The following is a 17541-nucleotide window of genomic DNA, read 5'->3' on the forward strand; positions in this document are numbered from 1 at the left end:
GGAATATATCACTATTTTCCTTTTTTAAAAAGCATGTTCTAATAGGGACTAAGGGGAAAATGAGTTTCTTTTGTTTTGCTTTGAATTTTAAATGGAATGTAGTGTGCTTTTTTATCTGTACTGCTAAAGGAGAGAATAATTGTGTGATCTAGAAGCCAGACACCTACCACTCTGGTAGGTTATAAAAGGGGTCCTTCTCTATTTCCTCCGTTTTCCTGCCCTTGAAATTTTGGACCTCCTGCTTGATTTAACCTGACAGATAGCTATAATATTGATCTGAAGTTGAAAACAAAAAGTAAAGACAACATAAATCCTAATTTATATATATTTGTGTATATATAGATATAGGTGTTTCTAATTTGGAAGAACATTAGAGTAGATCACAGGGGAATTTTATTGATTTATTCCCACACACCAAATGCTCACTAATCTGCTCTTGCTATGATCAAAATAGTCATCACAAACACCATAATAAAAAAAATCCACATGAAGAATCGGTCTATGACTTTTGCAACCTTTTTCCATTCGCTGCCCTTGGTATTGGTGGCCCTATGGTCTTTGAGGCATTTGGCAATGTATTCGATATTCCTCGTCAGCACTTTGTACTGTGCACAGTCACTGTCAACATCCTGCGGGTTTTCACCCTGGTACCTCAAGTCATCCTTTAAGAGTTTGTTCATTTCCTTCTTTCTGGGAAGGTCTTTATTTCTGGTCGTCTTCAGATTAGCCTCTGGAAGGTTGTCGTAAACCTTCGTGAGCTGGTCCTGCTCCCTGTCTTGGCGGGGGCTAAGGCAGCTCTCACCCACATCGTAGACAAACAAGATCCTAGACATGTATTTCAGGATGACTACCCTGGCCCAGTGTGGCACTGGCCGGGCCTCAGCCCCGCAGAAGTGGATATTCATCACCATGATGGTCAAGGCAGTGGAGGCTGTGATCAAGGCCATTGTGGCTATGTAGTATTTGCCTGGAAAATAACAACAAGCAAGTTAGTGTAAAACTGTCCTTGTGTTTGGCTCAAAAAGAAACAAACACCTTTTCTAAGGAAGCTGTATACACTAATGTTTGCTATTATAGACTTTTGAATAAAACTGGGTTCAAATCCCAGCTCTGTCACTCACTAGACTTGTGACCTAGAGCAAGTTATATAATTCTGGTAACCCTCAGCTTCCTTCTTAATAAAATGACTATAATATTAGTATCTAACTCATAGGACTATGATGAGGCTTAACTGAGAAAATACAGGAAAAGTTTTCAGCACTGTCCCTTGCCCTGAGTTAAAAGGTTTGTAAATTTTTGCTGAGGTCATGTTGTGAAAAACTTCCACTTTCAACGAACAAATAAATAAACAATGAATGATCTTGGTCAGTTCTCAGAATTGTCTTTGGACCTTGTTAATATGAAAGCTCATTACCATTGGGGAAGAAAGGAGACACTGTGTCACTATCAGTCTTTAACACGTGATTGCGTAAAGCAAATATTCATGAAAAAGGAAAATTAAGGAAGGAAACAGTAAAGATGAGGGTACAAATTTCTGAAATGTAGAACAAAGAACCTAGAAGATGAACAAAACCAAAAGCAAGCTTTTTGAAAAGTGTAATAAAATTGATAAATCTTTGATGAGGCCACTCATGGAATAGAGGTGGGAGAAAGAAAGAAAAAGGGATGTAAAAGAAAAAAATAAGAGAATAGAAATTTAGAAAACAATAAAATAATATTACAAATAGCTGTATAATACATTTGAAAACCTAGATGAAATTTATACAAATATAAAAGATGTCAAACTTAGTGTAAGAAGAAAGAACACTTGAATAGAAATAGGAATTAACCAAATACCTCTACCCACCCACCTTCCAAAAAGCTCTAGAGCCAAAAGGTTTAACAGGTGAGTTTCACCATATTTTTAAGGAACAGATAACTCATATCTTATGCAAGTTGTTCCAAAAATAGAAAAGACGGAAAACTGCCTAGAAAATCTCATTTTATGAAGTAAATTCAGGCTTGGTTCCAAAAATAGCAAGAAAGGAAATATTAAGGCCATTTCATTTATAGACACATTTGAGAAAGTCCTATAAAAATCATTGGCTAACTAAATCCTACGGTGTCTTTAATTGATAATTCATCATGATAAAGAAGAGTTTAGTTCAACATCAGAAAACTGTAATATAATTCACTAACTTAATGGGGGAAAAGAAAAAAAACTCACACAACGATCTTAACAGATGAAGACAATGCATTTGATAATGATTATCATCTGTTTATTATTTGTTAAAAGCTTTGAGTAAACTAAAAATAAATGGAATCTTTCTTAACATTGTCAAGGCTGTGGGCCAAAAGCCTGGATCAAATGTTACACTTGATGCAGGAAACTTAAACACACTTCTGTGAGATTGGAACTCTATTTCATAGGTGCTACAAATAACAAATTGTGACTATTAATAAAGTTCTCAAGATCTGTGTGCACCCTTCCGAAAAAGATACATTTCATATTATCACAGAAACAGAAAAAGTAATGCTTCTAAAATTCTTGAGACATGTTCTGAGACATCTTTCTTCAGAAATTGATCCAGCTTGCCTTTGAATCTTACTGCTAAAGAAGAGAGAGGGATCTGTCAATTGATCTTGCCTCAAACAGGGTTATTATTAGATGTTGTCACTGTCAATCATTTCTGCCTCAAGAGAGGTGATAAAAGTACCAATAAACCTCTTCCTCTTTATTAGTGGTGGTGAGAAAGGAGAGAACCTTCTGTGACTATTTCTCAAAAAGGTGTACATGAGTGTGTGTGTGTGGGGGGGGAGGTGTTGCTGGGAGAGACGTAACAAGGAAGAGATCTCCAAACAGAGAAACCAATGTAGTAACGTCTAAATCCTGGGTAATACTGGATACAGGAGAGGGTAAAAGGGCAGTACAATATCCCTTTTACATTGCTTTCTAAGTCTCCTGGTGTTCTGAAATTTCTCCTCATTGATTACATTAAAGAACTAAAAATTAGGTCTAGCTTCTGATTCTCATAAGCATCTATTACAACAGCAAGTCATTGAGATAGATGTATTGATGTGGGTGTTATCCTTGGTGGCAGGAAGTAGGTATTAAAGGTGTTAGGAGGGATCTCAGAGCGAGGGAGGTAAAGGAAAGGGGAAGCAGCGATGGCAGCCACAGTCTACACTCCTTCCCGTAGAGGGAAATTTCATTATTGCAAACTTTTGAAAATGTGTTCTACTGAGAATCACATCAGATTCCCAAATCTTGCCCAAGATTGCTTAAAAAGAAAAACAACCTCTTTGGGTGTAGGAACCTGCATTTTTTTTTTAATTTTTTAAATTATTATTTATTTATTTATTTATGGCTGTGTTGGGTCTTCGTTTCTGTGCGAGGGCTTTCTCCAGTTGCAGCGAGCGGGGGCCACTCTTCATCGCGGTGCAAGGGCCTCTCACTGTCACGGCCTCTCTTGTTGCAGAGCACAGGCTCCAGATGTGCAGGCTCAGTAGTTGTGGCTCACAGGCCCAGTTGCTCCGCGGCATGTGGGATCTTCCCAGACCAGGACTCGAACCCGTGTCCCCTGCATTGGCAGGCAGATTCTCAACCACTGCGCCACCAGGGAAGCCCCGGAACCTGCATTTTTAACAAGCTCTCCCACGTCTACTATACCCAGTAAAGGTTGAGAATTATTCTATCAGGGGTAGACGGCAGGCTTAAAAATCCAGCTCATCATTTCCAGCACGTTTATCACTCTTCCCAAGAAGAAATCCCTTGTGACGTGATAATAATAGTGACTTTTCTCTCAGTCCTCACCATATGCCAGGCTCTGTGTTAAGCAGTGGCACAATGAGGTAGCAATTACACAAATTTTGCAGATGAAGAAGTAGAGATTCAAAGATTAAGTAACTCTCTTAACGCTGATCAAAGAATGAGTGAAGTCAGAGTTCAAACGCAGATTTCTTTGACTTCAAAATCAGGGTTTTAATCTATAAGCCAGTGGTTTTTAGACTTAAACAAAAAGCTCATCGAAATCACCTAGAAAGCTTTTTTTTTTTTTTTTTTGGGTATCTTTTTTTTTTTTTTTTTTTTAAACAATGGTTTCATGAGCAGTGATGGGGGGCCTCTGTGTTTGTTTTATTTTTTTTTTAATTTATTTATTTTTATTTATTTATGGCTGTGTTGGGTCTTCGTTTCTGTGCGAGGGCCTTCTCTAGTTGTGGCAAGCGGGGGCCACTCTTCATTGCGGTGCGCGGGCCTCTCACTATCGCGGCCTCTCTTGTTGTGGAGCACAGGCTCCAGACGCGCAGGCTCAGTAGTTGTGGCTCACGGGCCCAGTTGCTCCGCGGCATGTGGGATCTTCCCAGACCAGGGCTCGAACCCGTGTCCCCTGCATTGGCAGGCAGATTCTCAACCACTGCGCCACCAGGGAAGCCCTAGAAAGCTTTTAAAAACAGTTTGCCAGGCTTTACCCCCAGAGTTTCTAATTAAGTAGGTCTAGGGTGGGCCCTGAGAATTTGCATTTCTAAAATGATGCTAATGCCGTGGGTCCAGAGACCATACTGTGAGAACCACTGCTCTAAACCATATTGCTCTCATTCCTCTTTTGGGTAAACCTGGAGACAGCAAGACCAGCTTTGTTTCCAACAGCCACGTCTCTTTTCAAAGATGCCAACTGAAGACACCAAATGAAGTATGTGACAGCCTGTGCTGAGTCTGAAGTTGACGTCATTGTTAGGAGTTTAAAGATACAGATACAACCCCAGTTACCACAGTGCTGACTCAAAGTGTAAGACACTTGAACTCACCTATCAGAGGGACATTTTCTGAGGCTGGCATGATCTCTGCCACCATGAGCTGAAATACAGTCATGGCCAACAGTATGGTCACTCCCAGGGAGACCTTTTCCCCAGAGGCTGCTGGGAGATAAAAACTCAAGGGAGCCAGAAAAGATATGAGGACACATGGGATGAGGAGGTTGACGATATAGAAAGAGGACCGCCTCTTCAGAAGGAGAGTGAATGTCACGTCCGGGTAAGGCTCAGAGCAGCAGCCATAGGAGATCACATTCTTCACAGCAGGCATGCCATGCACCTCCCACTCCACATCTTCGATGAAGTCGGAGAGGTCTCCGCTGTCCAGGGCGTTGAATATGTCCACCTGATTGCCATTGTAGGTCCAGGAACCAAAGGTCAGGTTGCACTGCTGATTATCAAAGGGGAAGTAGGTGACATCCACCACACAGGAGCTTTTGGTGATGGCTGGTGCATCCCAGGTGATGAGCCCATCATACCGCAGGACCACGTTGGTGTTCACAGGCTCAGAAGATTCATCATCAGCTCTGCAGGTCAGAGGAGGAAAATGAGAGCTGCTCGCCAGGACAACTCACCAAACTCCTTACCCCCGATAGCTCACCGCCCTGTGCGCATCACTTCAGTGTCTGGGCAATGGATCACCATTCCTTTTACCCTGGCTTGAAAGTCTGGAATCAACTCTAATTTGCTCTTCTTCTCCATTTCCTGTGAATAGTTAGGGCCGAGTTCTCTTGGATTCTTTCTTTAAAGCATCTCTGCCTTATGCCCCTTCCTCTCCATTCCCAGTGCCACTCTCTTGGTCCAGGTATAATGATTCAAACATCCAGAAAAAAAGTAAACGAGGCTAAAATCTAACAGGGGGGCTCTGCTTACCTGATTTTGTTAACTGTGGGCACAAGAATATTAAAGTAACTTTTTGTTGCTGTTGAAAGAGTTGTACATGTTTACTGTAGAACATTTGAAAAACACAGAGAAAAAAATCATTCACCCATAATCTAAGAGATAATAATTTATTCTAGATATAACTTCTTTTTGCTTTATCAACATTTATGCCTGACATCTTGGGGGTACAGAATTTCTGTTTCACTTTGGGGAATGACTCTTTCTCCATGACCATCGTAAGGCAGATGAAACAATGATCAAGGTTCCTCAGCCACCCTTGGCCAGGGGCTGGCTGTGTGACCCGAGCTAGGTCCAAGTGATTCACTCTCCCTGCAGTTTAGATCTTAAGCAGAGTGACCCGAAGACCAAAAAGAGTCACACTTGGTGATGGCTCCCTATAAAAGTCAATTAATTAATTTTTTTTTTTTAAAAAGCTCAATATTCCCCACTGTCTTGAACTGTAGAGTAGTCCTGGTTTGTCCTTTCCAAGGCCTGGTCATTGATTTTTTTTCCTTTAATTCAGTGAGCTGTACTATATCTTTCCAACAAATTCCTTTTGTCACAAGGTAGACAAAGTCAGTTTCTAATGCTTACAGCCTCAACTGATATGTTTCTGTTAATATTTTAATGCACGTTTTTCCAAGTGTTCCTTACAATTTTTTCCCTACAAAATATATTATGGCTAAATGTAATGTGGTTTGCTGAATTAGATTCTGGAACAGAAAAATACATTAGTGGAAAAACTGGTGAAGTCCAAATAAAGTCTGTAGTTTAGTTAATAGTATTGTATTAGTCTTGACAAATGTACTATGGTTACATAAGATGTAACATTAAGGGAAACTGGGTGAAGAATAAACAAGAACTCTGTACCGTCTTTGCAACTTTTCTGTAAAATTATCTCAAAATAAAAAAGTTAATTTACAAAAAAAAATTGAGACAGTTTAAAAACATATATGATCATCTGTTCATATTCTTTTGCAACTTTATTTTTGTGGCTAAATGGTATTCAATTACATTCCATTATAGAGATGTGCCATAGTTATTTAACCAATTCACCTATTTTCAACATTATGGTTGTTTCCAGTTTTTACATTTACAAGCAATGCCACAGTAAACATCTCTGCAGTCAAATTGTTGCGTTTATCCACTGACTCTTTCCTTAGGTTAAATTGCTAGAAGAGGGTGTGTTAGATCAAAGAACTGGCATGTTTTAAAAGTTTTTTTCCTACTTATTAAAATTTAGGTACCACAATATTAACTGTAATGGTCTGATTGGGTCCACTCTAATCAGAGCATTACAGCTGAATTGTGGCACTCGATTTTTAATGGAGGTCTAGAGAGGGGATCTTTAATGTGGTCTTGTGAAGAGAACAAAATGAATATTTTGAAAATGCCTGAACCTACCCTCTGTAACAATGAGAAATATATATATAGTTAGCTATACGAGAAGTGAGAACTGGAGGATGGGAACTCACCCATCCTACCTTCTTTGGTGTAAGAGATCTCGGGGTCAGAGAATCTATCTGGAGCTAGAACAATTGTATTAGTCATGGTCCCTGCAGAAAGTGGATGGCCCACTCAAATTAGATAATTTGAGGAGTGTTTAATGCAGGGACTATTTACAAAGGTATGGATAAGGTGTAGGGCAACCACTCCAGGGCTAGTAACAGCAGAGCTATTACCATTCCTGGGCCCGAAGTGGTGAAGGGAAGGTGCAATAACCAAGACCTGGAAGGAAAGACTTGCATAAGAGGGTCACCATGATAGGAGTTATACCTTTCTGTCAAGGGACACAGAAAGCCAAAGATAATAACTCTATAGGAAGAGAGCAAGGGAACACATGCCCTAACCTCACTCCCTTTTCTCCCTCCAGTTGCTCACTGGTGCTTCTCATTGGCCCAACTCAACCAGAAGCCAGAGGGCAAAGGAGCCCACTGTCTGAAAACATCACCCCAGCTACTCAGGAGGAGTTTAAAGACATTACTATTTAATTACTTCATGACCAATATCTTGTTTTATCTTCCTGGTTTCTCTGATCACATCTTTTTACAGCTCAGCTCTTGCACTGGTTTCCTATGGCCGACCAAATACTTCCAAACCTCCTAAGCTCAGTGTCTTAGATGTTCCATGATCTACTCCCATCCCACTCTGTAGCCTCCTACTGGTCTCTGATGTCTCCCACTGGTCTCCTTCACTCGCACACCACCAATCAAGGCTGAAACCCTAACAGATACTGTGAATGTCTCTCCTTTACTCAAACTCTTTCTTCTATCTATAATACCCGCCCCACTTTCTGCAAGTATAAATCTAATACATCCTTCAAGACAGCTCAGATGCCCACACCTCTGAGAAGCCCCGCCTGCCCCTCCAGTCTGATGAAATCCCTTCACCTTTGAAGGGCTCTGGCACTTTATTTCTGTGTTATGAGGGGCTTACATTTTACATACATTCCTTATTGTACTGTTCATTGAGGTCAGAGACTGAGTCTTAAAATCCTAACCCCTCAACACATGACTGAATGCCTTGCACAGAAGAAGGATTTAACAAAGAAAGGTAAGTGGGTAGGTAAGTGGGTTGATTGAATTAGTACGGTTCATTCTCCTTTAGAAAGTAGCAATGACATCACAGAAATATCACAGAGAGATTTGGGTTAAAATCTTGGTCAGGTTTTGTAACCTTGAGCAAGTAACATTTCTATCACGCACCTGTAAAAGTAGAGGTTATCATACCTTAAGGTTTCTTTTTAAATGTTATATTAAGTAAATAACTAATCTATTAATTTTTTATTGCTGCTGTAAAAAATTACCACAAACCAAGTGTCTTAAAATAATACAAATTTAGCATCTCTACAGTTTTAGAGGTCAAAAATCCAAAAATCAAGGTTTAGGCAGGGCTGCATTCTTTCCAGAGGCTCTAAAGGAGAGTCCATTTCCTTGCCTTTTCCAGCTTCTAGAGGCTGCCTGCATTCTTTGGTTTAGGGCTCCCTCCTTCCATCACTCTGATCTCTGCTTCCTTTGTGGCATCTGACCCTCCCACCTCTCTCTCTTATAAGGACTTGTAAGATTGTTTCCATTGGCCCCAGCAGGGTAATCTCCTCTCAGATCCTTAATTTAATCACACCTGCAAAGTCCCTTTTGCCATGTAAGGTGACATATTCACAGACTTCAGGGATTGGGATGGGGACACTCTGGGGGCAATTATTTTGTCTACCACACTATGTAGAGCCCCAATTCACTGCCTGACACATAGTAAGTGTCCAAAACATATGCGTTTCTTCTCTTTCCCTTCCCTCTGTTTCTAACTGGGTTCCATTTTCCCAACTAGAAAATGAAAAAAATTACAGGGACAAAATTTCAAAATGGAGGTCGAGAGGGCAGCGTTCAATAACATGACCCTAAGAGATTATTTAAATTGTTTTCCTCTTATCTTCCCTTTCCTCCAACACTTAGTGCCCTTCAGGCAGTCCCTTCTCCCCTGATCAAAGACTGAGCTGACTTCAGCTTCGCACTTGAGCAGAAAGACCTTTCCCAGCAGGGGCTGTAAGCCAGATCCCCAGAACTGGAGAAGTGTGGGCTGGTGAAGGAGAGAACAGTGAGAATCAGCCAGTTTTTCTGGTACCAGACAGTGCCTGGAACCTCGACATAGGCTTGTCTCTTTACTCAGTCCCACAATCCACCCTTTTTCCCATCTCCAATGTCTCCGTCTTTCATGTGTCTCCCTTATCTTCCCTTCCATGTCAAAAAGAAGTCCCTCTCGGGCTTCCCTGGTGGCGCAGTGGTTAAGAATCCGCCTGCCAATGCAGGGGACACGGGTTCGAGCCCTGGTCCAGGAAGATCCCACATGCCACGGAGCAACTAAGCCCGGGCACCACAACTACTGAGCCTGCTCTCTAGAGCCTGTGAGCCACAACTGCTGAGCCCGCATGCCACAACTACTGAAGCCTGTGCGCCTACAGCCCGTGCTCTGCAACAAGAGAAGCCACCGCAATGAAAAGCCCACGCACCACAATGAAGACCCAACGCAGCCAAAAATAAATAAATAAATAAATTTATTAAAAAAAAAAAAAAAAAGAAGTCTCTCTCTTTCTTTTCAAGGCTAACTTCTCTTCTTGTACTGTGACTTCTTTCCTTCCAAGTCTCTTTCAGGATTTCACCTCTCTTGGTCTCTCTTATTCTCTCTGGCTCCTCTAATCCCTTCCCAACTCTGTTCCCAAGTCTCCCTACCAACTTCCCTTCCTCCCAGGCCCCTCCCACCTCTCTCCTCTCTTTCTGCACACGCTCTCAAGAGTAATTGATGCATGCTGCTTTCACTTCCCCATCTTGCTTGTATTCTTGCAATTTGGCTTCTTCCCAACTTTCAAAGTGTGCTCTTTCAAAGGTCACTCATAACTTGCAAATGGGCAAATCTAAAGACTCTTCTAAGAGTCTGTCAACCCTTCCCAAGCACTTCACGCTGTGAGTTGTTCCTAGACATCCTTTCTTCCCTTGGTTTCTATGAGGCAATTCTCTCAGTTCTCCTTCTACCCCTTTAACCATTTCTTCTGAATGTTCTCCGTAAATTTCTTCAATGAAGAAATTCTCCAACTTTATCCTCAGCTATTTTCTTTCCCTCCTTGAGCAGTTCTATAAGGGCTTAAAGGGCTTTTGATAGCTCTAGCCATGACCTTCTTTCCAGGCTTAAAACTTGCCTTTGCAATCTCTTTGTTGTTTGTCTCCTCTGTTCCTTTGGTCTCCCAAACTGAACAGGTCTCACACCAAGCTCATCATCTTTTTCTCCAAACCTGTTCCTCTTCTGCCTCCTTTATATCCAATCTCATCTTTTTTTTTTCTTTTTAAGGAGCTTTATTGATGTATGATTGGCATACAATAAATTACATACATTTAAAGTATACAATTTGATAAAATTTGACATATGTATATCCAATCTCATCTTACAATTTTTCCATCCTTTCAATTCTCTAAGCTACTTAAGCAGAACTTAAAGCTAAATTGTAGACAAATCTTTCTGAGTACAACAGGATACCCAATTTCTCACTAGGTCTAAAATCCAAGTATTAAACCGGTCCATTAAAATCCAACCATTAAAACTCTCTCATAATCAACACACTTCTGAAATTTCTGTAATCCACTCTTTACCTAATCTAAAAATGTCAGGAATCCTTGCACCCTCTTATACTAACCATTATATTGGCCATATACCTATACTAAACAACCTCACCAGAACTTTAAGGCCCAATTTACTTATTCCTTTACTGACTTGGTAACAGCCAATATCTGCTTGAGTCATTATATTGTTAAAGAGCTCACTACCTCTTGGGAAAATTCATTATTCAAATTATTAGTTATTTTTTTTAAATTGCATTAAAATGCAATTAAAAAACCCTTTAACTTCTACTCATTGTTTTGGGTTTTGTCCTCTGGAGGAATTTTCTCTTTTTTCTCTACCTTATTTTTCCTATGATTGCCTATGACAGCCATCAAGTCTTCCTAAGGACCTCTCTCTTCCAAACTAAGCATCAATAAATTTGACTGCTCCTCCTATGAAATAGCTTCCAGGCCCAGGACCATCCTGATCACTCCTCAGCAAGTCTAACCCATGGATTCAGGCACCAATGGTGAATCTAGATGTTAAGCATCTTCCTGCCCAAACTATCTTTGTCACACATGACTGGATCACCTGCCTTATACCCCTCTTTATTCTCCCTACCACCACTCAGGAAGCCCATTTTGTGGTCTACAAGTTTCTGTACCAGCTTCTGAGAAGTATTTATATTATATCAGGGAGCAGAAGATTCTGCAGGTCCAGGGATTCAGTTAGAAGGACCAGGGTCAGGGTCCTTCCTGGGGACCCCAAAGGACTGGGGTCCCTCCTTTGCCTGATCCTCTAACTCTCTTCTACTCTCATTTCAGTTGTTTAAAGGAATGCAAATGACATCCAACCATAAGTACATTTAGGGTTTCCTCTGAATAGTAAAACTCTGATGTTACTGAGAAGGAGAACACACAGGAAAATAGAGGATCCAAAACAGAACTGTCCATGATAGGAGGGGAAAAAAGACTAAAGAGTCAATCCAGAGGAAAAGAAAAGAGTTGATGAATCAGTGTGGTGAAAAGGGTCTGTGTGTGTAAGAAAAGGGGACCAGAACTCACACTTCTCAAAGCCAGCGATCTGGGGGAGAAAGGACGGAGAACGGGGACAAAATTTACCAAAGCCACAGCAGGTTTGTGTGAGCTCATGAGTGCATAACTGGCTTCTCTGATAAAGCGGGACTGGGGTAGGCTTAACTTAGGTCATGCCAGCTCGGAAAGAAGTGTTTCAGTAAGAGCTGGGCACTGCTTCAGTCAATCAAAGCAGGAGGAAAAGGAGAACCAGCATTCTGTTTTTCTCCAGGGAGAATTTTGAACTTATAGAATGCTGTAATTGTTCTATGTAAAGTGTATCCTCTGATTACTCTCCTGCACCCTGTGCGTGGGACAAGGTAACGGACATCCTGGCTCATTCTCTTGCCTGCTATGTACGTGTATGTGTGTGTCTGTGTGTTGAGGGGGGTGTGAACCAGAGGAATAAAGCACCAGCACTTGGATGTGATCTTGCTTGGGAAGGGGTATGGAAGAGTCGCCATTCCAGAGTGGGGAATGCACAGCAGCATCAGGGCTATGATTCATGAGGTCATGACCCTTGGACAAGCTCTCTGAGTAAGGACTGAGACTAAAATCCAGGCTGCAACCTACCAGTTGCTTCTTGAAGGGAAACTCACGTCCAATAGAAGGCTGAGCTCTCAGGAGAGTCCCCCCTGAGCTGCTCCTCATTCATATTGCTCTGCTCAAAGAGGAACCTTTCCCAACCCTGAGAAACTTGAGTTCCAGAATAAAAAGAGAGAGAGGAGCCCCTTTGACAACAGGTGGAGCGCCTGGACCTGAGTTGAGACAGCTATCTGGCTCCTTCTCAAAGTGGGATCCATGGAACAGCAGCATTACCATCTGGAGCTTATAGAAATGCAGAACGTCAAACGCTACCCCACACCTCCTGAATCAGAATCTGTACTTTAGCAAGTTCCTCAGATGATTCGTGTACACTTTGCAATTTGAGAAACTTAAACCTTACCTACCCACTCACCAAGGCCCCTTGCTCTCGGACCAGGAAAAGGCCAACTGGTGATCTTATGATCTAGTTCATCTTCCACTCCATACGAAGTCCAAATTCCATAGGCCAGCTTCTAGCAGGCCCATTCTGATTTAATCTTAATAGTATCATGTATTTTTGATACATGATCTTAGACAAGGGAGCACCACTGTTAAGGGGTGAATTGCATCTGTGAAAACGTCGTATGTTGAAATCCTAGCCCCTGGCACTTCAGAATGTGACCTAATTTGGAACAGGGTCATTGCAGATGTAATTAGTTTAGAAGAGGTCATACTGGTGTGGTGTAAACACCTAATTCAACAAGACTGGTGTCCTTATACAAGGGAAAATATGGACACAGACAACACACAGGGAGAACACCATGTGAAGAAGAAGGCAGAGATTGTGTGATGCTTCTACAAGTCAAGAAACTGAAGATTGCCAGCAACCACCCGAGAAGCTAGGGGAGAGACAGGGAACAGTCTTCCTCACAGCCCTCAGAAGGAACCAACCTTACCAGTACCTTTACCTTGCACTTCTAGCCTCCAGAACTGTGAGACAATAAATTTCTGTCGTTTAAGCCACCCAGTATGTGCTACTTTGTTACAGTAGCCCTAGAAAACTAACATGGCTTCTAATACAGTTTCTCATCTGAAAAGGGGGCCGTAACTCTAAGATTTTATGACCTATTGTTTTATTATCTGAGGTTTTATGACCTTCACTTCAGGGACTAGGAACATGAATAGACTTAACTTCATGCATGTTTTAAACATTCCTTTTCCATTATGTTTACTTTCTGTTACATCAATAAATTCATTCCTGAGAAACTACTGACTTGAACTTACTTGTTATACAGGACAATATCCGGCCTCCACACCAGGTCGCTGGGGATCCTGATGGAGTCCAGTCCATCATACTGGTCTCGATCCCACGTGAGATACGCATCGTGCCAGATTTGGCGGATCCACAAATAGGCAGTCAGAATTTGATTTCTTTCATCCTGCACAATGAACCCAGATATAACGTTATCCCATCAACATCTCAACCGAATGCACTTATCTCTAGAACACTCATCTTCAAAACAGGAATTCCAAGAGCACTAGTCTATTTCCAATAAGTAAGTGAGAATTTTTCCAGTCTATCCCCTTGATTGACTGCCAGGGTCATGTTTTTTTCTGTGATTTAGTGTTCGGAATGTAAAGTGGACAAATATTTAAATCATCAGATCTCTGCACGGATCAACTGCCCAAATTTCTCTGAAAATGGATCAACCGATGATTCTTTGGAATGAAAAACTCGGCAAACATCGATAATGTACCAAAGAAAAGTCTTTCAAGTTACATAACTTCGTGTAATTAAACACATATAAGCATTATATAAGGTAAGTCATCTTAAAACACCAGCTTTTGGGCTCCCCTGGTGGCGCAGTGGTTAAGAATCTGCCTGCCAATGCAGGGGACACGGGTTCGAGCCCTGGCCCGGGAAGGTCCCACATGCCGTGGAGCAACTAAGCCCGTGCGCCACAACTACTGAGCCTGCGCTCTAGAGCCCACGAGCCACAACTACTGAAGCCCGCGCGCCTAGAGCCCATGCTCCACAACAAGAGAAGCCACCGCAATGAGAAGCCTGTGCCCCCGAAAGAAGAGTAGCCCCCGCTCGCGGCAACTAGAGAAAACCCACGCTCAGCAACGAAGACCCAATGCAGCCAAAAATAAATTAATTAATTTTTTAAAAAAACACCACCTTTTAAAAAATGGGGATAAAATTCACATTACATGAAACTCACCACTTTAACCATTTTAAAGTGTATAGTTCAGCGACTTTCAGTTTATTCACAATGTTGTGGAACCATCACCATTCTCTACTTCCAGAACATTTTGTCACCCCGAAAGAGAAAGCCTATGACCGTCAAGCAGTCTATCACTATTCCCCCATCATTCCCACAGCCCCTGGCAATTACTACTCTGCTTTCTGTCTCTATGTTTTTGCTGATTTTGCACATTTCATAGAGATGGAACATGTAATGTGTAACCAACTTTCTTTAGATGATCTAAGACTGTTAGTGTTAATGGCCAGGATTAGGTAATTTAGTGAAATTAATTTTGTAGAAAGCTTTCTTCCCCTGGAGTTCCCTTCTCCCATCAGCTTGCACACAGAGCTCTCTGTTCTCACTTTCTCTCAAATTCCCAGTTCAGACATTCCCTTTGGAAAGCACTGTTAGTTTCATTCTAAACATTTCAGAGTTACCACTATGTTACTCACCATATCCTTAATCTGAGAAAGTGTAATCTGGAGCGTGACATTCAGGACTTTATCTGTATCCTCTACTGGACGAAGAGCATTGGAATAATCTTCAAAAATGTCATTAAACAACTTCTGAGCATATTTTCCATCTGCTGTTTCTCCAGCTGCTCAAAAGAGGGACCTGATCAACCTTCAGTGTCGTGTATATTTCAAGGCAAAGAACAGCAGTCCAAGGACTAGCATTGGGGATAATCTAGCATCAGCTAGGGACAAGCTCTAGGTCAATGGGAGTTATTTTTCTGGCCCACCCTACAGGATTAGTATGAGTCACTAAGAAGACGAAGTACTTCCTTGCAGTTAGAACATTTGTTCTTTTTCCTGGCCCACCCTAAAACCCAAAGAAGTGGCCCCAGATGAGCGACAATGGTTACACGCCCACCAGCCTCTTACCTCTCAGTCTGGAGGCAGCAAAGTAAATCCAGCAAAAGGAGATGCAGAAGTGGGGCCAGTTCATCTTTTTCCTAAGCCTCTGTAAATTCCCAGCCAGGCAGTGAAGTCTTCCAGCTCTCTCTGTGAATGGGAAGGGTCTGGTCACAAAGCATCCACTCTGCCGCTGTCTCTGCACAGCAGAGAGCCCAGGCTTGCAGTGCACGTAGGGCCCTAGGTCCTGAGATCCCTCCCCACTGGTAATCTGAGACTGGCAGCTCCAGTAGCTGAGAAGTCAGGAGCCCCAGGTGGGTTAGGTCAGGCAGTGCTGTTCTGGGGGCACCACCCTGGTTGAGCATCCCTAGCTACCTTCAGCAGGAATATCCAGACCAAACTTTCAGGGGAAGAGAGGTAGGAGTCCGACACTCCCTGAGATTCCACCTAAGCAGACAGGACACTTTCTACACCTGCAGCAAGAAGATTCAGCTGGGGACTAAGGAAAGCTGAACTGACCCAGCCATGGGACAGCCATCTGGAAAGGCCCTATGCACTTTGAGTGGCTTTTGAAGAGGGAAAGAGAAGCAGTTCCACAGTCTCCAGAATAAACTGGCATTTGGGTTTCTTCTCTGCTTCTCACCACTCATTCAGTTGTCCCACTGAGCACAGATCTTGTACAGGAAGGGGTGTGTGTGTGTGTGTGTGTGTGTGTGTGTGTATGCCGGTGGATGGGGGGCAGAAGAGCATTCACTTGCTTCAGAAGCAGCAGCACTATGATTTGGATTAGGAGTGGAAGACCTAGGTTTGACTGCCAGCCCAAACCCTCCCTCATAATACAGAGCTTTCCTGAACTAGAAACTGAGAAAATAATATTCCCTGTCTCCCAGAGCTACTGGGATACTATATAGAGAAGCACTTTGTAAATTGTAAAGCACGATGTAAATGTTAGTAATTTTCACCTCTGATCAGCTTTGCAGATACAGAATTTCTATATTTACCAAGTCACCCAGTGTTTACTAGCTCTTAAAAAAAAAAAAAAAGGTCCAAAGGCTAACCAAATCAGCACGAAAATGATTCATAACTAATGATGATATTACTAAGGATGCTTTGCATTTGAATGCTACTTCTTATAATTTCAGTCATTTCTCATACGTGATCTAATTTTGCTCACACAAAAGAATGTCAGTTTCCAGTTGCCACAGCCTGTCCCTTCTCTTGCCTGGGGAAACTGCCTTGGGAAACCAAATTAAGATCATTCAGTTGCCTGGAATAGGAGCAAGGAAATTGGAGAGCTGTACTTCATCAAGTTACAGCCGTCTGATGAGTCACCCTCTCCCTCTTCAGGAATATATCCTCCGAATGGAACAGACACTCGAGCCGTCAGCTAAGTGCGTTTCCTAATCGCCTATGCCCTTGTGTTGATTGTGAAGACGTTATTTTTCTGACGCCCTGAGTCTGACTCACTCATCAAATGACACAGTTCCCGGTGCCCACGCACAGGCCTCCCTCCTCCGAAAAGCCATCGGCTCTGGAATCTCAGAGGCTGAAGGTCCTTTTGAAATTGAGTTGAAGGCCTCATTTTCTCCCGAGGAAACTGATGTCTAGAGATTCGAATGGCTTCCTTCCAGCAGCACTTGGCCGGAGACAGACTCCAAGCCACCCCACCCCAGCCCAGTGTGCTCCCCACGCTAACGCAGCCTCTCCTCCTGCTCATGGTGAGAGACGCTCTGTCTTACATGTCTTTGATGCCTCACATCACTGAGAACAGCCCCTGGGAATAAGTGCTCAGTGAACACGTGGTGTTAGCTACTGCAGCTGCTGCTTGAAACCTGCCTCGAAAGTAATCATCTCTGGTAGTCTGATTGCTTTTGATTAACTCAGTTCATTCAGTTGGTCACTTGAAATTTAAATAAAAAATGGTAACACTTGACGCTCACCTGTCAATGTTAACACAAACCAAATTAAACCAATACTTTTGAGGGGGATATTCTGCCTTTTAGGGCAAAGATGTTAATGACTAGAAAGCAAACTCCTCTCAAATTCATTCTAAAAACAACCACTAGGTGTTTTCCCTGGGAC

At 42.2% G+C, this 17541-nt stretch overlaps 1 protein-coding gene across 1 annotated transcript; it reads right to left on the bottom strand.

The window, feature by feature from the left end:
• Positions 1-377: 377 nt before the first annotated feature.
• On the bottom strand, positions 378-17022 carry CHRNA9 (cholinergic receptor nicotinic alpha 9 subunit). The gene is made up of 6 exons (XM_036853529.1): positions 16927-17022; positions 15490-15609; positions 15058-15203; positions 13641-13795; positions 4786-5318; positions 378-967 (listed from the first exon to the last, which is right to left on the bottom strand). Exons 1-6 carry the CDS (start codon positions 16928-16930, stop codon positions 426-428), a joined length of 1500 nt encoding a protein of 499 aa, XP_036709424.1. The 5' UTR covers positions 16931-17022; the 3' UTR covers positions 378-425.
• Positions 17023-17541: the final 519 nt, after the last annotated feature.

The sequence above is a fragment of the Balaenoptera musculus genome, chromosome 5, assembly GCF_009873245.2.
Source record: "Balaenoptera musculus isolate JJ_BM4_2016_0621 chromosome 5, mBalMus1.pri.v3, whole genome shotgun sequence".
NCBI classification, from domain to species: domain Eukaryota; kingdom Metazoa; phylum Chordata; class Mammalia; order Artiodactyla; family Balaenopteridae; genus Balaenoptera; species Balaenoptera musculus.

Bases quoted from the DNA above. Each gene is read 5' to 3' on its own strand.
- CHRNA9 (XM_036853529.1), bottom strand. The intron at 15,204-15,489 runs GTAAGAGGCTGG...TCTTTTGAGCAG, and splicing joins TGCTGCCTCCAGACTGAGAG to CTGGAGAAACAGCAGATGGA. The intron at 968-4,785 runs GTGAGTTCAAGT...GTTATTTTCCAG, and splicing joins AGAAAATGTCCCTCTGATAG to GCAAATACTACATAGCCACA.